We start from the raw sequence: 20135 nt of genomic DNA, 5'->3' as shown, positions 1-20135 counted from the left end.
TTCAGCAGAGATTTTGTTTTTCTGGGTTTGAGATATAATTGACATGTAACACTGTGTAAGGTTAAGGCGTACAAGGTGTTGATTTGACACACATTACTGCAAAATGATTACTACCATAACATTAGCTAACACTTCCATCCTGTCACATTTCTTTTTTGGGGTTGAAGACACTTAAGATCTTTCTTAGCAACTTTCAAGGATGTAACGCAGTATTTTTACTATATTATTAGCTATAATCACCATGCTGTCCGTCAGACCCCTAGAATTTGTTCATCTTATAAATGGATGTATGCTTTGACCCCATCCCTCCCCAGCCCCTAGAAACCACCACTCTACTTTCTCTTTCTCTGAGCTTGGCTTTTTTAGATTCCACATATAAGTGACGTCATATAGTATTTCTCTTTCTCTCAGTAGGGATTTCTTTTTTAAGTCACTTGTGAGCATGAGCAGCTGACTATCTTCTTACCTCAGAAAGCGGCTTCTTTTCCTTGATGTTTTCTTGTGGTAAACTCTTGCCTAGCTTAGATTTCCCCTAAGAAATCCACCTCTTTTGTGTTTCCCTTCTCCCCGAAGCCTCGCCCACCTCTTTCAACCACGTGGGTTGCAGCCTACGTTAGTCAGCTGGAACCCACAGCAGTTTCTCATTTCTTATTCGCTACCTCTAAAGCTGGTTGGGCTGGCTGCCTTTCACTGTGACATTCTCTTGGGCCACTCTCTCAAGTCCGGCTTGTTCATGGAGCAGTTTGCCAGACCGCAAGCCACACTCAGTTTCCAAACTCTCCTAGTTTATATTTGATGGACAGCAGTTCAAACCCTTCTCCCCACATGGAAAGCTCTGGTGAGGAGTTTATTGCTCAACATGCAGAGAGAGGGCACCTAACTTGGCAGCGTCTAAAAGTATCTTAGAGGGGCAAGTTGGGAACAGCTATGGGATTGTGCAGTAAGGTAGCCAACCATCCCAGTTTACCCAGGACAGACAGAGCTCCAGAAATACAGGGCTTTTAGTTTCAAACGAGGACAAAATTTTAAATCTACTTTAAAGTGGTTCTTTCCATGCAGGAGCTTGATTTTGAGGTGAGGGATTCTAAGGGTCTTGGGATATAAATTGTTGATGCTTTCTGTTGAAGCATGGATCTGTCTTTCAAGAGGTTCCAGTAAAGAATAATAAAGTTAGCTGTCTGGGCAAAAATTATGCTAATGAAGACAATGGACCAGTAAGTTTATATTAATAAGACAGTAAGTTGAGGTGGAGGCAAGATAGTTTCCTTTATTATTATTATTATTATTATTATGTTATTTTTGAGAAAGCAAGTGCATGAGCAGGGGGGTGGGGGGTGGGGTGCAGGGGCAGAGCGAGAGAGAGATAATCTTAAGCAGGCTCCAGGCCCAGGGCTGAGTCTGACACAGGCCTTGATCTCACAGCCCTGAGATCATGACCTGAGCCAAAATCAGGAGTCCAACATTTAACCAACTGAACCATCCAGGCGCCCCAATAGTTTCTGATTCTATCCTCTCTTTCTCAAGATCTGTTTCATACTCCACATCCTTAGTCAAACACCACTCCCAGTGTTTTGTTTTTTCTTATTTTGTATGAACACTGCAGCACCCCTAGCCTCAAGTCTCTGATGTCTGTTCTAGCTTTCATTCCACTGAGGAGAATAACAATAATAAAACTATTGTTCATAGAGCCTTCACTGTGTGCTAGGCTACATGTCATACCCTTTATAGACATTATTTCATTTTCACAAGAGTCCTATGAAAGATGTGCTATTATTATCCCTATTTTATAGATGAGGGAATGATGGCTCAGAGAGGTCAAGACACTTGCCCAAGGTTATGTAGCCAGAAAGAAGAGGCAGAGTCAACACTGGATCTCAGTTCCATCTGACCGTTCAGCAATAAAAAGGAGCAAACTACTACTAAGTACTACAATGTGTATGAACTTCACAGACATCACGCTAAGTGAAAGAAGCCAAATGAGGAAGATTACGTATTTGCAATTTCAGTTATATGAAATGTCTAGATAGGGTAAATTCAGAGGTAGAAAGCAGGTCCATGGTTCCTAGGCATGGGGGAGGGGTGGGAATTAACTGCAAATGGGCAAATGGGGTCTTGTCATTGATAGAAATGTTCTAAAACTGGGGTGTGGTGATGGTTGCACAGTTCTATAAATTTACTAGAAATTACCTCATTGTATACCAAGAGTACATGAATTTTATGAACGTTCTCCTTCAGTAAAACCATTTTTAAGAGTCCAGGGCCAGATTCTAAGTCTTCTCGTTGTTACTATCAGCGAGTGGATGCAGGTTCCTTTAGCCCTTGGCGCCATCCCTAAGGGGAAAGGATACAGGTCTTACTGGGTTCTTCTGTCCTCTACGTATAAGCATAGAGAGTGCCTTTAAACTCTTTCAACCAATCTACATATGTTGAATACCTTCCATTTTACTGAGGAGAACCTCTTTCTCACAGTCATGAACTTCACTAATGCTAACTGTACATTTTGATCAGCTTGTAAATAACCCTAAGTATGTAAGTTGCCGACATACATGATATCCCACTGGTATAGAAAAATCAACTCAAATGAACTGTTAAGACTCACTACAGCCACTACCTCTGAAATAGCGATTGACAGAGGAAACTCACTGCCCTTACTGCCTTGCTATCATCCATCATTTAGTCTGCTCAGCTTCCCACTCCAGGGCCAGGATACATGCTGTTGTTAGTAATAGAGAGATCTGTTCTTAACGAACCACTGGAGGGGCTTTTCTTGTCTATTTAAATATAAAAAGTTGGGGGTGGTGGGAAAGGCTGTGAGACTACAATTAAGAGAAAGGTCACCCATACCTTCAAATGGACTGGAACTAAGTCAGTGATGGGGAGGGCTGAATATAGCCTGTGTGTCCCTGGGAGGAGCTCGCTGCCTGCCGATGGGACCGATTCCCAGCAGAAACAGTCCCTGGGGCCCCGCATCATGAACATTTGTTAAACCTGATTCACACTATTTTAACTTTGGTAAGAACAGAAATGGGTATTGTGGTGAATGTGTTTCCTATAATGCTTACAGAGAGATTCGGAATACCAGAAGCTTAACTTCCATAGACCCTGATGCCCTAAAAGAGCTCCCCCTCTTGAAGTTCCTGTAAGTATTAACACCTGTCCCATCCTACACTTTTTTTTTTTTTTTATGAGAGAATTATAATGCTGTTGTCTGCCAGGAGTCTCCCTAGGATGATGTGGGTGGCCACGGTCATTTTAGTGGTATATGGTCTGAGACAAATCACATTCTGTGACTTACTCCCCACCCTTTCCCATCAGAAAAGGTATCGGGTGAAATGATTCACGTTTGAAAAACCTATTTAAATGTCAGCTGGGACCAAAGACCTGATCTTTGAGGGAGACATGATGGAGAAAATACCATGATGTATACATAGTCTTTAAATGCAGTGTAACAACAAAACAAAAAACTCTGGCAGTCCATTGGTTAATTTTATTAGGAAATGGGTTTCACAACAATATTAAAGTGACTGTTACACAGAGGAAAAAAGCCACAAAGGACAAAATCCAAACTCTTAGAGGTTGGGGGGACAAAAATGGGAAAGACAACACTATTGCTTTGCTTTGGTGACACATTATGAGCTAACTATAAACTCCCTGACAGCAGGAACCACAGCACTTGACTCTCTATTCCATCTGTACAGCCTGGTACAGAGTAGGTGCTCAATAAAAACGTGGTCAGTGGATATGTATGTATGGCCTCAGGTCCTCTAGACACCAGTGGAAGAACCCGCCCCTTCTTCCCTTCTTTCCTGCCCACAGGCATTGTAAAAGATTAGAACACAAAAACATTATGAGAGGAAACAATTAAAATCAACCTTCATCCCAAGACCCAGAAATAATCATTATTAACATATTAGTTTGTTTCCACCTAGGGCTTTTAAATAAAAGTGGACATCCATATATATTTTATGAATGAAGTTTTTAAGGATGAATAGAAGTTATCCAGGAAAAGAAGAGGGAGAGGTAGAAGAAAAATACAGGTGGAGGGACTAGCATGATAAAGACACAAAGGTGTGGGACCCTATGGCTCATTTGGGGCCCTAAAAATAGTTCAGTATTAAAGAGGTGGGAGTGGGAGATGGCAGAGAGAATAGAAGAGGAGAGTGATGGGAAATGTTGCTGGAGGGATATCTGGGAAGTAATAAAAATTTATGGGACAAGGCAGTCGCTCCTGTGTGGACCTTGAGTTTCAGTCAATCAGTAATTCTTTGATAAGATGATCCCTTAGTATGCGCGGGGCTCTGTGGGGAACCTGCAAGATAATAAAACATTGTCCTTACCTTCAAGAAGCTTAAAATCTAGTTGGGAAGATACTACATATAAAATTAAAAAGTTCCTCTCCCAATAGAAAATAATGATAAGGGATAAATAAGAGGTACATACATTATTTGGGGGTACAGTTAATTAGGGGCCACATCAAAAAGGAGATGGACTTGTTTGGGGTTTTGAAGAAAAGAGAGGTCCTGGTCCTTAATCTGGCATTTCCCGCCCCACTATATGGTCCCCACTTAACTCCAGGGCCTCCCCCCACCGCACACACTTCCACATGAACCTCTCTTGCAATCGACTAGTTTGTTCACTGTTTGTTTCCTGTTCTTCGAATATTCTTTATGGAATCTCCACTCTCTCCTTTGCTATCTGCTCCCTGGTGGTCTAGTGGTTAGGATTTGGCGCTCTCCTTTGCTATCTGGGATATCCCATGTGCTCTTGTGAGACCTCTGGCTCCCGTTTTCTCTTCAAATCTTACGTTTTGCCCTCTAAAAAGAGCCAGGTCAGAATTTGCCTAAAAAGGTGTATCAGTGGAATCAGAGTGTTCTCTGTGGGAAGACTTTCTTTACAGCTTTACTGGTAGTGTCTAAGTCTCACCCCATGCCATGCCATGCCTCTCAAAAAAAATTAAAAAAATCCCATTTCCACTACCTACTTTCTAGTAGCTGCAACAAATGTTAAATTAACCAGGAGCCTGAGAGTGGCTATATTTGTGTTGTGTGATGTACATCTTTCAGTCTTGACATTTTGCCCTGATGACACAAACTTTGGAAAGTGAAGACATTGTCTTTGATAGACTTTATCCCTTGTCTAGACGTATTTTCTAAATGGCACTGCTGCTGTCCTACTCCTAGGAGACTGCCAGGGGAAAATGATTCCTGGCAAAATAATGAGCACAATATAATGTGAAGGTTGAAAGAGGAAGCCTGGCTTGGAGCTGGGTATTATATTGTCTTACTGCCCCATCCTCCCCTTATTCCACTGCCCCTCCCCCATAATGCCCTCCAATTAAAACAGGGAAATATCACACACACACACACACGCACACATGGAAAGAAACCTAAATTCCTATTTCTAGGAAGCCTACTTGGTTGAAACAATCCTCATATTCTTCTAAACAGAAAAAAAAAATGTATTGACACTGGTGGACTGAATTAGATTCGTGTACCTTGAGGGAGCAACCACTCATCCAAGGGTTAGGACTTGCCCCTGGTCACTCAGATATTTAATGAAGGAGTTAGGATTTGACTCTAGTCTGACTTCAGAACCCATAAAAATTCAGCTAGTACATTATTCTACTTTCTTTGTGTTGGATTTCTCACCTTATATCTGTTCTCTCTTCTTCTTTTTCATGCACTGTAGTGGCATTTTCAACACTGGACTTGGAGTATTCCCTGACCTGACCAAAATTTATTCCACTGATGTCTTCTTTATACTGTAAGTATGCACACATGCAATATTTGGCAGTATTTTGTCATTGACAAGAAGTAGGGTGCGGCCATAGGTGTTGGGTGAAACCAAGTGAAGCAATTGTCCCAAGGGGAAGCACTGATCAGCTGTGACAGATGCACTGGTGGATGAAGTAAGGCAGAGACTGAGAAATGACCATTGGGTTTAGTAATATGGGGCTTTCAGGATTCTGACAAGAGCAGTTCCAATGGAGCTCTAGGGTGAAGTCTGGTTGGAGTTGGCTCAAGAAAGAATCAGAAGGGAAGACTTAGAGAGAGTGACCATTACAAACTCATTGGAGAAGTTTTATTATTTAAAAAGTGCAGAAAATGTCTCAGTAGTTGGAGGATACTGGGTCAGGAGAAAAGGTTTCTTTTTCTTCTTTGTTGTTGTTTGATGGGACAAATTATGGCATGTTTGTTTGCTGATGGGAGTGATCAAGTAGAAGGAAAATTTGATGATAATGATGATACTTTATTTTCCACATAATTTTTAATAGCTTTTCAAACACATACATTATCATGTTTGTTACTCTCGACCAACTTAGAAGGCATAAAAGTTAACATTTTTTTTCCATTCTATAAATGAAGAAACAGAGGAATAGAAAACCTAAATGATTTTGTCTGAGCAGAGTCCCAAGGAGCAGGAACGAGTGGTGTTCAAACTACTTCCTGTGGCTTCTGATTAGTGGCCATGTGCCCTTTTCCAAAACCTGTGACACGGTCAAGTGTCTTACCTAGTTGTATAGAAGTAAACGGACTCAGGCGGCATTACAGGGGGAGTTTGCACCACAGAGTCAGCAGAATGTGGAGTGATCGGATCTGAACTCTCAGGATTTTGCCAGAAAAAAAAAAAAAATGACCATGCTTCTTTGCTGCCGAAGAGCTCAGTTCAAAATGTAGGCAGTTTTCTAGTAACTGGCACAGAAAGTTCTCCAGGAGCATCTGCCTGGCAGTGGTTTGCAAGTAGAGGACATTTCAGTAATACTCATAAGAAGAAAGCCACTGATCTCATTCTACCAGCCCTTTTTGGAGGTTCCATACACTTAGAAAGCTCTAGTTGCTATGGACCAAGTATTTGTCACAGATTTACAGAAGTCTCTAAGACCCACCTGCTCCCCTTGCAAATCAGGATTTAGTCAGGGACTTCAGCCCACACCCAAAGCTCACTGGCTTACGCACATTTGAGAGGCTGTGAGGGCATGTCCCCCTATGACAGCTCTCCACCTCACCAAACCTCTGAGCCACCAGCAGCTAAGAAGGCGTCAACAAAACTTAAAAATAAACTAAAAAATAAACTAAATTGCATCAGGTTATTTTTTTTTTAAGATTCTTATTTATTTATTTAAGAGAGAGAGAACGAGTGGTGGGGACGGGCAGAGGGAGAGAGAAAAGCAGACTCCCACCGAGCAGGGAGCCTGACGCAGGGCTCGATCCCAGGACCCTGAGATCATGACCCGAGCCAAAGGCAGCTGCTTAACCGACTGAGCCACCCAGGCACCCTGGGTCAGGTAATTTATTTGAGTGCAGAGGTGGAGCAAGAAGAGCCCAATCCCGGAAGGAAATCATTTATTTTCACCAAGCGTTTTTGTCCCTCTCTTGCAGGGAAATCACAGACAACCCTTACATGACTTCCATCCCTGCCAACGCTTTCCAGGGGCTGTGCAATGAAACCCTGACACTGTGAGTACTGCCACTTGCACTCCTGCCAACAACCGGAGTGTTATTTGGACCACTGTCATATTTTCACAGCCCCTCCAAGAAACATCCTACAGGACGTGCTCTCTGGCCTACTAAAGGTTTCACAGGGTTAAATAAGAGGACTGCCTTACGGGATGGTACTCTAATCGATGACAAAATGGTTTAAGTAACAAGATAAATATTCCCTTATAGAAATGGTCAGCACACTTGATCTAGAGAAGACCATTAAGTCTTACAGACCACGTGGCCTTTGTTGCAACCGCTTACCTCTGCCACTGTAGGTAAAGGGCAGCCATATGCAATACATAAACTAGAGAGCCTGTTTTTCCAATCAAATTTAATTTACAAAAACAAGTAGTGGGCCAGATTTGACCTGCAGACCTTGTAATATACGGTATTCTAGTACCACCATTGTATAGAGGAGGAACCTGGGGTTAGAGCGGTGACTTTTCCAAGGTCACTGAATTAGAAAATGGTGCAACTAAGAGCTTCTCATGCTCTTTGCACTCACAAGCAACTCAGTCATCACAACTATTATGAAGTTCCTACAAAGCCATATTGAATAGAAAACAGAGTTGCTCTACATCATTATTTTTCAGAGTTCGAATGGGTTCTGCTCTTTAGATGTTCAAAAGGAGACGTTTATCAGAGAAATTCATAAAATGTTCTAATAAAGAAGTCTAGTAGAGGTATAAAAGATAAGTTAATTCTCCAAACCAGTAGAGAACTCCCCTCTCTCATCAAATTAGCCACAAACTAGAGTTGTCCAAAGGATCCCTTCTCTCTAGCTTCAGTATCACTGCCCAAGCTCAGGCCTTGTGGTTTTTTTGCCTGGATTGTTACCCAGCTCCCTTTCTCTGGTCACACTACAGTCCAGGGTTTCTTTATCAGATACAAACTTGATTGGATTATTCCCCAGTAAAATTGATCCAAGCATCCCCACAACTCTTGCAAGGAGCTGCTTCCAAGCCATTCTAAGTCCATCAATCTAGGTCCTATGAAACTGCCTCAACCTCTGAGTCTCTATCCACAGTGGAGCATTTCAGTTCATCCCTCTCCTTGAAACATGGGGAGAGGTCTTTTGAAAAGACGAGAGACTCTTCTTGGCCACCATTCCATTTGACGACACAGCAAAAACCTGGAGTCTTAGCCTGCTCCAGTCTCCAACCTCAAAGCCATTTGCCTCCTCTGTAAAGCTTTCCATTGTGCCATTTAACCACTCATTGCATGTAAACTCCTTTCTCAGTTTCTTTACTTTCACCTTCTGGCATTTTTTTCTAAGGACCCCATGTCCCCAGGAGCCCTCTCAAGTGAAAGCAGCTCCTGTCCCACTGAGCACGGGGCACAGTAGGTATTTAATAAACATCTGAATGAGGGAATTCCTATGCTTCCTGAAATCGAGAGTTGGGGATGGCATTATCTTTTTAGATGATTATTTTTACATTCCTGCAAAAGTCCTTGCTTCTTTGAAGCTCATGCTCAAAAAGGGTATGTGTCCAACAATGAATTTGTACACGTATTCCTGGCAGGATAGCGTTTCAATCAAAGTTTGCAATCCTTTTTTTTTTTCTTCTTCTTCACTACTTTTTTCTTCCTCCCTTTTTTCCCTTCCTAAAGCCTATTTGTCTATTAAGAGTTTTGCTTAATCTCTGAAATGTAATTCCAACAAAGAATACTTTCATTGTCTAGGACTCTTAACAAAGTTTGGGAAAACAGAAATCCCAAATGTATAATTCTCACACATACATAAAAGAACTCTAGTTCAGAAAAATTAACTTATCTCTCAGAGCTTTCTTTAGCCCTGTGTCTAGCACCCCTGTGCACTGCAGTCCTCACCCAGGACACATCAGTAGCTGAAATTAAACTCATTGTGTGATTTAAAACAAAATAAAAAATAACAAACAAAGATTACTCTCAGTTTTCCACAACAACAGAGAATAAATCCAAGTTTTGGGGATATTCCTTTCAACATGGTCATCTTATAAGTGTCCCACACTGATAAATATATAGCTATTTGATTAGGTATTATTATCATATTCTTACAGATAAGAAAACGGAGGACAATAGAGGTTGAGAAATTCTCAGGATCCACATACTATGAAGTGACAGACAGGTCTAATTCCAAATTTAGAATCTCTTGTATACTTCCTAATGTGTCACCAGAGTTGACAGGTGGTGGACTACAGTCATTTTCAGAGTTCCCCTACAATTGCCCCTAGTTGTACTTGACTGTGGTCATTGCTGCCTTCTCTTACCGCACGCCAGTACCCCCCGTGCATCCTCATGGAGACCAGAGCTCCCACGACCAGGGCTCCTTCTCCTTTGGGTGGATGGGAAGAATCACTTTTGAGGTCAGAAATCCTGATTCCTGACAGGTCCGCAGCAATGTGGCTTTCTTTGGCAAGTCACCACCACCTCTCAGGAGCTTGACTAGGAAACAGAGGAGATGACACTTCAGTCCAGCCCCAGGAATCACTGCATGAATTAATTAGTTGCAGAAACACAGAAACAACTTAAAACATCAAAATTTCCATAAAATTTCCATGGTCTATCTACTTTCTCAGATTTGTCTTTGAAGTTCAACTTAATGCAGCCCACAGCCATTAAGCATTTAATCTATGATAGCCCTGAGGATAAAAATTTGGATAAAATACAAGTGTGACATAATATTTTAAACAGAAAAATATAAAACCTATGCATTCAGATGAGCAATGTCTTTAAATATGTTCATCTTAAGAAACTGAAGTTATTCCTCCATTATTGACATTGGGTTAACTATTAACTGAAACTCTTCTTTTTTAAGTATAGGTAGAATATTTTTTTAAAAATTCTTAATGGTGGCAAATCTTCCCTTCTCAAAATGAATGGCTTCTGAGAAAGAGCTTGAAATTACTAGGAGCTGTCTGGAAAAAGGGGATTCAAACTGGGAAATATTCTATGTTCCAAGGAGGAAGTACCGTAAAGTTCTCTTGTGGGACCTGAGAACCTTCATGCACATTTCTGACACTGCAGAAATGAAGCCCAACCATCACCTCTTATGGGTCACTGATTTCTCCTCCCTCTCTTGATTGTAGGAAACTATACAACAATGGCTTTACTTCAATCCAAGGACATGCATTCAATGGGACAAAGCTGGATGCTGTGTAAGTCAAGGGTAGCCATGGAAACCACTGTCTTCCTCCACACTCCCACCCCCATCCAATGAGGGAACATCCAATGGGTCAGAATTCTGTTAGAGAATTCTGGTTTACCAGAATTCTGGTTTACCAGACAGGTTTACCAGAGCATTCCTCAACCCCAGAATGAGTATGCCCAAAACGTGGGGATGATATTAAGGAACTTGGCAAGAGCCAGCTTTAGCGAACACTTAGAATGGCTCCAATTCTAAATCCCAAAGCTTTTATCCCTGATAAAATGGAGAACCTTGGTATCACCTTCAGTTTCCTTGTAGGAGTATGTGTGTGTACGTAAATGTTCATGAAGGACACTGTATATGTACATGAAGTAAAGCATGTCTTTAATTAAATCCAAAGCTGTTCAGAAAGTAAGGTTTTTCTTTTTAGTTTTTCTGATATGTTTTCAGAAAGATTTAGTTTATATTTGATTCACTCAGAAATAGCTGAAAAGTCATATCCAACTTTTGCCAGCCCCCAAAATAAATAATGCCTAGAATAGGATGTTGGCAAAAAGATAGTCACTCACGTGAGGTCCTGTCTTTGTTGCACTTTCCTCAGATCTTTGTGGCCCCCAGTATCTACACCAGGGCATACTTTGTGTCTAAGAGCTTGTGGACTGGTTCAGCCATACTAATATTTGTTTTAACCTAATATCTAATAAGTGAAAAAATAGCTTTAGTAGAGTCTGCTTTCCACACTGTGGTGGACTAGTTAATTTGTAGGGCCTTCCTACTATAAAACAACTAGATCATCCATTTTAAAAAATTACATTTTATGTCATAGCTCCAAGAGAGGGAAATAAACTAACAAACCAGGAGCTGAAACTAAAGTGGTGGGTACTTCCAGAACGTTGAGTTTGCTAAGGGCAGCTGCCAACATCAGTGATGCCAGAAGACAAGGCTTTAGTGCAGTGAGAAGACAGGGAAGTGATATACACCTGAGACTCCTGGATTAAGCCAGGGAACCTGGACGACAGCTGGAGTGGGATGACCCTACTAGTACCTTCTGATTCCTGGCAGAAATAAATGCAAAACTTTGGGGAAAATACCAATGCAGGCCCCCAGCTTTTTTAAAGATCTAGATCAATCAAATATGAGCTCACAGTCAAAAATCACACATAGGAGAAGAAAAAAACCACCATGGTAAGAGTCTGCTAGACCAACAAACAACAGATTTTTGTGTTTGTTTTGTAACACATCACTGAATATTTTTTAACAATTATATTTTTTATTCCAGAATTTCTATTTGCTTTTTCAAAAACTTTGCATGCTCATTTTTGACTGTCTTATTGCTAACTCACTTTTGTGATTCCATCTTTTTTTTTCCCTTTAAACATTTCATACATAGTTATTTTATATTCCGGAAGTGGTCATCACAAAATCTGAAGGCCTATGGTTCTGGATCTGTTGTGTTGTACAGTGCTTCTCAAAATTTACTGAACATAAAAGCCATCTGGGATCTTATTAAAAATACAGAATCTGATTAAGTAGATCTGAAGTGGCCCCAGGAGTCTGCATTTCTAACAGGATCCCAGGCAATGATGCTGCTGCTGATCCATGGACCACACTAAAGCCGGGTGAGGTGAATGACCTGCACAACCATATGCAGGGGCCTTGGATGCAAACAAACAAAACACATGTAGATGAAGTGGTCTTGTTCTGATTTGGGAATGAGGTGGTGGGTTCTGGTATGATTCCATTTTTAAAGAATAAATGCTAATAAGTTTTGAAATCATTAGACCTCGGCATGGCTTTCCAAGTTCTGTTTGAAATGCAGTCTCATTCTTTGCCAGGTTTTTGGGTTTCCTCATAGTCTTTATCAAATAGAGATTAGAGTACCTTTCTCTAAATTGTCTCAGATTATTAGTTATTTTTTAAATGCATAATTACAGGGGAAATCTGAAAAGACTCAACAGAATGATGACATGAATACTTATACATCAGTTTTTTTTTTTTAAAGATTTTATTTATTTGAGAGAGAGACTGAGAGAGAGAGAGCACATGAGAGGGGGTAGGGTCAGAGGGAGAAGCAGACTCCCTGCTGAGCAGGGAGCCCGATGTGGGACTCGATCCCGGGACTCCAGGATCATGACCTGAGCCGAAGGCAGTCGCTTAACCAACTGAGCCACCCAGGCACCCTATACATCAGTTTTATTTAACTTTATCATACAAATCTCTCATAATCCTTCATCCATTTTTCCACATTTTTATTGAACACCTATAATGAGCCAGGTACCGTGCTATTCACTGGTGATACAAAGATGAGCAGGAGCAATGTGCTCCCTGCCTACACTGAGCTTGCATTCTAGTGGTGTCAACTTGAGGACAGCAATATTAAGGGCCAAAGTACATTAGAGAGAAATGAACCAAATCCAAAATATGCATTTAAGATTGAAAATAACTACACACTAAATATCCAATAACACTGGCCTCCTTACTTGGAGACACAAGCATGATTTCCCCTAGATTTATCATGTTTTTTTTTTAATTACTAACATTCAACTTTAATATTACATGAATCTAACCAAATATTTTCCTCTTTGATTCAACTATTCCTGTAAAGCCATGGACTTAAGGGCAATAATCTTCCCAAGTCAAATTTTCTGTGAAGAAAGTAGAGAATTGAGACTTCTTAAAATAATTAAGACAATTTGCATATGCTGCATTGGAGGGTCTCACCCTCAATCACTCTCAGTTATCATTTTTTAAGGACAGCGATATGGGATATATAATTCAATCTTTGAGGTCTACACAGCATAGTTCTCAATACTGACTGAAAATTGAAATCACCTGGAGAGATTTGAAAGCACTGATGCCTAGGTTTTACCACCAGACATTCTGGTGTAATTGGTTTGGGTGTAGCAAGGGCATGGGGATTAAAAAATCTCCCTCGATGCAGCCAGTGTAAAGCAAAAGTCAAAAACCAACCATCCCCTACAACCTACAACCCAGCAATGGCACTACTAGGTATTTATCCAAAGGATACAAAAATAGTGATTCAAAGGGGCACTTGCACCCCAATGTTTATAGCAGCAATGTCCACCATAGCCAAAATAGGAAAGAGCCCACCCAGATGTTCATCAACAGATGAGTTGATAAAGAAGATATGGTATACATACACACACACATACACACACATACACACACAATGGAATATGACTCAGTCATCAAAAAGAATGAAATCTTGCCATTTGCAATGACATGAATGGAGCTAGAGGGCATTATGCTAAATGAAGTAAGTCAAAGAAAGACAAATACCATATGATTTCACTCATATGTGGAATTTAAGAAACAAAACAGATGACCATAGGGGAAGGGAAAAATAAACTAAGATGAAAATTGAGAGGGAGGCAAACCATAAGAGACCCTGAACTCTAGAAAACAAGCTGAGGGTTGCTGGAGGAGAGGTGGGTGGGGGAAAGTGATAATTGGGTGATGGACATTAAGGAGGGCACTTGATGTAATGAGCCCTGGGTGTGATATGCAATTGATAAATCACTACATTCTACCTCTGAAACTAATAAAAACAAAACACAAACAAAATAAAAAGTCAAGAACCACTGCTGTGGAGTATCAGTTATCAAGAAGTTAGCAAGAAGACTCTTGTCCAATAGTCACATTTTGCATATGAAGGGAAGGAAGCCCAAAGTGAACACACGGCTTTTTTTTTTTTTTTTTTTCCTTAACATGACTTTTAAAATTTGATAGAACTAGCTAGTGGCCAAGCCAAAGCCAGGACCGGGATCCCCTCGTTCAAGACTCTTCGCTGTGCTCTGCTGGGATTCATCATTGCTGACTTAGCAGCCACCACCAAGGCTTGGACATCCAGTTCCTCTGGCTACTGCTGCTTACTACTTAACCCAGGAGAATGGGCTAAGACCACTAAGCTAAGAACACTTCCACACTTAAGATTCTCTCTACCTTCCCACCATCTTTCTCCTCTGACCATATCATGGGCTCTGTGAGAGGCTTGGCAGATGGCAGAGAATTATTCCACTGGAGACGATGGATCTTAATTCACGGGTTCCCTGAATCACAGCCTTTTGTAGTCACCGTAACTATCCCTTTAAACATAGAAAAGAAATTAGTGCACCATAGTCTCCACACTTTCTTGAACTTTTTATGTAAAACATTAAAGTTTTTGGAAGGATTTAACAAAACGGGAAATATTTAAGTGAGAATCATTTGTTTCTTGACTTTTAGAAGTCTAGATCGAAGATCAGCAGGCATTTTTGGAAAGGGCCAGATGAATATGTGGGGCCTTGTGGGCCATATGATCTCAATTGCAGCTACTCAGCTCTGCCATTATAATGTGACAGCAGCCACAGACAATGGGTAAACAAGTAAGTGTGACTGTGTTCCAATAAAACTTTATTTACAAAAACAGGTGGCAGGCAAGATTTGACCAGGTGGTCATATTTTGTGGACCTCTGTTCTCGATGGGGGTATTCGGTGAGGATGACCATTGTGTGATGAAATATGTAGTCTATTTCTCCCAATTCCTGGTAAAGGTCAAAGGCAAGTATGGGATAAAGATAAGTATCTGGACAAAAATATTTTAGGGTTTGAAAGTTCAGATCCAATCATAATAGAAAACAAGGATCTTGTTTTTCCAATTAGTATTTTGAATCCAAACTTGAAACTCTGTTCTAAAGCAATGTTCTGTCATTCTGCCCTAAGTTTCTGATTCCTGGTTGGTGGAAACTTATTTTTTCTTAGAGTTAAGCGCTTCAGTAAAAAGTATGTAAATCCAAGGTAAAATAAAATGATGATGGTGCTAAGGATGACTGAGACCACAGGAAGATCAGGGTTGAGTAGCAGATGGAGAAAACAGAGGTCAAGTTTCCACAGTAATAATGAAATAGTATTCACTTTGTGATTTTAACATAGGGCTAATGTCTCTGGTCTCAAAGCTAATTGTGATCTTAAACTAATGTAACACAGCAATATCCTATAATGATTCTGTTTGTGTACAAAGATTACACATAGCATGTTAGCAACTTGGTAAATTCTCTAGAAGTATGTTCAAATATCTTTAGGTTCTAATTTAAACAATGTATTATCCTCCAAAAGAGCAATGATTCCCCACCATCCACCTCCTGTCAATTTACTGAAATTAGCAGAGGTAACCTCATTTAGACATTTTTTTAGTGTAACTGAAGCCAAGTTGGACAAATTCCACATTGAGAACAAGCACTGATGCCTCAGCAGCAGTTGGGTAATTAGTTAAAAGTTCATGAACATTATGGCAGATGTGTAAAAGCACATGGTCCTGTGATTTCATATGGAACCAAGCACACTGTCATCACTCAGATGTGAAATTAATAATAATACAAGCACCTCCTGCTCAGCAGAAGTTGAACTGCTCCCAGTCGTAAGCGAAGTCACACTTTCATTCCTTGGAACCTCTTTTCCATCCTGTCTTTCCCCACAATCTGGCATGGGAAGATGTTGCTTATCTCAGAATGTTTGATTGCCTGTATTGTATTTTCTGTTGTCAAACACTGGTAACTAGCTACTATCTGACAGTAAACATTTGGGCAGGAAAAAAATACCATTTTGATGTGCTAAGAACATACCGAAACCCTAATTATTATGAACAGAGAAGTCAACACAATTCATGTGCTAATTAGCATCACAAGTTAGCTGATTAGAAGCAAAACACCACAGCGTGGAGCACGGGACAAGATGATGAGGGAGAAGATTATGGGATGAAGCAGGCTATTACTCCTCATGGAGTCTTTGAACAGCTTATCGAATATGCTCCAAGGCTGACTTTTACCTCTGTTGAAACCTTGAGCATTTTCTCACCTGTTACTGTTTACAGACAGGTCTCCTGATTTCTGCTACCAAAGGGATTTCCATGGAGCCATGAGGGATAGGCAGGGGTTCCCTTTAATTCTTGCAAATAACCAATGCTATGAGGGCAAAACATGGTTCCTTACAGAAGTGTTCCCATGAGTCTCACAATGTAAACAGGTGCCAGCCCAGGTTTACCCCAAAGGGACTAGGGAAATGCAGGCTGAAATTCCAGCTTGGAGCTGAAATATATCCCAAAACTACCCAGAGAGCAAAGCTCGGCAGCAATCACAACTTTCCTTTGCCATAATGTCCTGCTCCTCCCTCTGACATCGGTCACTTCCTCACCTGAACATAATGCAGAGGGCCCCTCTAGCTAGGAGGTAGTTACCCAGCAACCGGACTTGCATTTATTCATCTAGCAAGTTTTTACTGAATGGCTGCTATTTGCCAAGAGTAAGTCCAATGAAGAAGGATGTGAGCTACAATATTGTATCTACCATACTAAGTTCATCCATTGGCTATTCTTTCCCAACTCAGTTCTGACCATCCTCATTTTTCTGACCACATGGTTCTTCCTTAACTACGAGATATACAGCACAAACAGTGTAAAGGCACTGAACACACACGTACCAGTGTCTATATTATTTTTAAAGGAAATGCTATTTCTTTCTCATAAGCCCTTCACAATATTTGTATTTAGAAATCCTGGCTTTCTAGAAGTCTTTCCTTTCAACTCTGACTCCAAGACTTTATACTGTATATTAAGTTCATTTATGTCTGCCATGTCCTTGCAAAAGATAGTTTAAATGATCACATACCCCACCCCTATAAAATAAGGATTGTCTGGAGTAGCTTACCCATAGATCCTACCAAGATTTGTGATTGATTTACCCAAGCTGGTTTATAGAATGTGGATTCTAGGGGAATCAGCTTAAGTCATGGTGAAGAAATCAGTCTAAGTAGACTGACAATTCCAGGTAACATTTTATGATAAATGGGGATGACAGAAGCACTTTCTTCTTGGATATTAAGGATTTTATGGATATATGGCCCCATCCCATCCTCTTAGCGTCAAATGGAAAGTAGGATCAGCAATCTGAGCCCAAGGTAAAAAGCTTCATGGAATTATCACCATCTGTGATAATAAGCAAGCCCTCCAAACAGCTACACATGGAGTGATAGTTTCATTTTTGAGCACCTAATTATCTCTAAGAGGTAAAGTGCCCAATAACCCTGCTGGTTTTAGAGAACACAGCCTCACCCAGGATCCAGTTCATCTCCGTTCAAGCTGGCTGCGCCCTCTCTCCATCCTTTCTCCCCCCTGGACTCTGGCTGGCTTTCTCAGTTTGAAATCTTCTGCAGTGTTTCTGGTAAACTGCAATGCTTATCAACCATTCTCCTTATCCTTGGGGGCATATTGAATAACAGATGAAAACACTACAGAATTGGACAAGCAATTATTTAGTTTTACAATAATTTCTAATGATTAGAGCAAGCCGATTTTCACTTGCAGCAGTCTGAGATGAAGAGGAAAAAGTGAGATGAGCTCACCGATCCTCACTTGATTTTCAGCAGTCTGGGAACAGAGTGTGATCTGCAAGTTGCATGGTCCAAAGAATACAAAAAGAGATGCAAGCTAGTGCCACACTTATGCTTAGCTTAGTTTTCTTTTTACAAAATCATGCTGTTCAAGATCTTCTCTCCTGTTGTTTCTCCAAGGTGGTTTTTGCCCGCTCTAGCTATCACTGACCAAAGGAATTCCATGGACACTGTGGGTTGAGGGACAGTCAAACAGTGACCAAAGAAGCCTGTGATTGACAGCCTTACATGATAGCCATTCAACCCGAAGGCACAGATGAGCTCCTGTAGCATCTTAGTTGGGTCTTTGTATATATATGGGATTAATGGAACCCCATGATTTCAGACTTACCAATTTCCCAGAAGCTTAATGTCCAGTCACTGCCTGAAAAAGCCATGTCTGGGCCATACCCTGTGGCATTCATAATCAGCTGCCTTGTCACTGCCATCAAGAAAGTCAACGGGCCACCACATCGTATGTTGAGTCTTCTTTCATTCTCTATTACTTTTTCCTTAAAGCGATCACATGTGTCACCCACCTCACTATTTTGGAAGAGAGGTACACTGATTTTTTTATTCACTCATTTACACATTCATCCTCTGTAATCTTATCTGTGTAACCTGCCCCCCCAAAATAGGATTGTCAGAGAAAATATAGGCCATTCCGTTACATTTGAATTTCAGATAAACAACAAATAACTCTTTAGTACAAGAATGTTTCAAAATTACATGGGGAATACTTATGCTAAAAATTAGTCATTGTTTTTCTGGGCATCTTGTCTTTTTACTTGCTAAATCTGGCAACCCTGCCCTGAAGAAAAGATCTGAGTCTCTGACAGCCTTCATTACAGATACTGCATTTTACAATTTGAAGATTTGTGGTGACCCTGGATCAAGCAGCTCTCTTGGTGCCATTTTCCCAAACAGCATTTGCTTGCTTCATGTTTCTGTGTCACATTTTGGTAATTCTCACAACATTGCAAACTCTTTCACTATTATTACATTTAAATTCCTGCAATCTCCTGATAAAACTTGAATGGATGAGGAGTGGTTTCTTATGGGTGAGCAGTGGTTTCTTGAGATGGACTCTATACCTGGAGAAGATGCTGTGAAGATTGATGAAATGACAACAAAGGATTTAGAATATGACATAAATTTAGTTGATAAACCAGAGGTGAGGTTTGAGAGGACTGACCCCAACTTTGAAAGTTCTGTGGGTAAAATGGTATCAAACAGCATCACATGCTACAGAGAAATCGTTCTTGAAAAGAAGAGTCAATCAATGTATCAAACTTCACTGCTGTCTTATTTTAAGAAATTGCCATATCCACCCTGACCTTCAGCAGCCACCACCCTGATCAGTCAGCAGCTGTCAACATTGAGGCAAAATCCTCCACCAACAAAGAGATAATGATTTGCTGTAAGTTCAGAAAATGGTTAGCACTTTTTAGCAATAAAGTGTTTTTAAATTAAGGTATATACATTGGTTTTTTAGACATAATGCTATTGTATGCTTAAAAGACTGCAACATAGTGTAAACATAACTTTTCTATGCACTGGGAAACCAAAAAATTTATTTGACTCACTTAATTGTGGCGGTCTGGAACCAAACCTGCATATCTCTGAGGTATCCCTGTAAATAGGGAACTAGGCAACTTTTATAAAATCTAGATATGCAGACTGTATCATAAACGTGCTCACTTCCAAAGACATCTGCCATAATTAATATGTATAAACCTTGCACAACTAAAACCTAGAATGTTTTGAGTGCTTAAGCCAGAAGAAGGTAAGGTGTTTTCGAGATTCTTAAAAACCAGTTAACAGGGGCGCCTGGGTTGTTCAGTGGGTTGGGGCTCTGACTTTTTTTTTTTAAAGATTTTATTTATTTATTTGACATAGAGAGAGATAGCGAGAGCAGAAACACAAGCAGGGGGAGTGGGAGAGGGAGAAGCAGTCTTCCTGCCAAGCAGGGAGCCCGATGCAGGGCTTGATCCCAGGACTCTGGGATCATGACCTGAGCTGAAGGCAGATGCCCAACCATCTGAGCCACCCAGGTGCCCCAAGCCTCTGACTCTTGATTTCAGCTCAGATCATGATCTCATGGT

General features: G+C 40.7%; 1 protein-coding gene and 1 long non-coding RNA gene across 5 annotated transcripts in view; one reads left to right on the top strand and one right to left on the bottom strand.

Moving 5' to 3' along the window:
* LOC113908541 overlaps nt 1-561 on the bottom strand; it is an 88840-nt gene extending 88279 nt beyond the window's left edge. Inside the window, exon 1 of the long non-coding RNA XR_003515517.1 lies at nt 467-561. This is a non-coding gene — a long non-coding RNA (uncharacterized LOC113908541). The remainder of the gene's footprint in view (nt 1-466) is intronic.
* Nucleotides 1-20135, top strand: part of TSHR (thyroid stimulating hormone receptor) — a 165195-nt gene that overhangs the window by 118752 nt on the left and 26308 nt on the right. For 3 of the 4 annotated variants that reach the window (XM_035727844.1, XM_035727843.1, XM_027568764.2), the window contains exons 5-8: nt 3065-3139; nt 5689-5763; nt 7380-7457; nt 10550-10618. In XM_035727844.1, the coding sequence (XP_035583737.1) occupies nt 3065-3139; nt 5689-5763; nt 7380-7457; nt 10550-10618 (297 nt within the window). The remainder of the gene's footprint in view (nt 1-3064; nt 3140-5688; nt 5764-7379; nt 7458-10549; nt 10619-20135) is intronic. The other variant, XM_035727845.1, reaches the window with a different exon arrangement.

The sequence above is a fragment of the Zalophus californianus genome, chromosome 6 (genome assembly GCF_009762305.2).
Source record: "Zalophus californianus isolate mZalCal1 chromosome 6, mZalCal1.pri.v2, whole genome shotgun sequence".
NCBI lineage: Eukaryota > Metazoa > Chordata > Mammalia > Carnivora > Otariidae > Zalophus > Zalophus californianus.
This window is presented reverse-complemented; position numbering and strand designations above follow the sequence as displayed.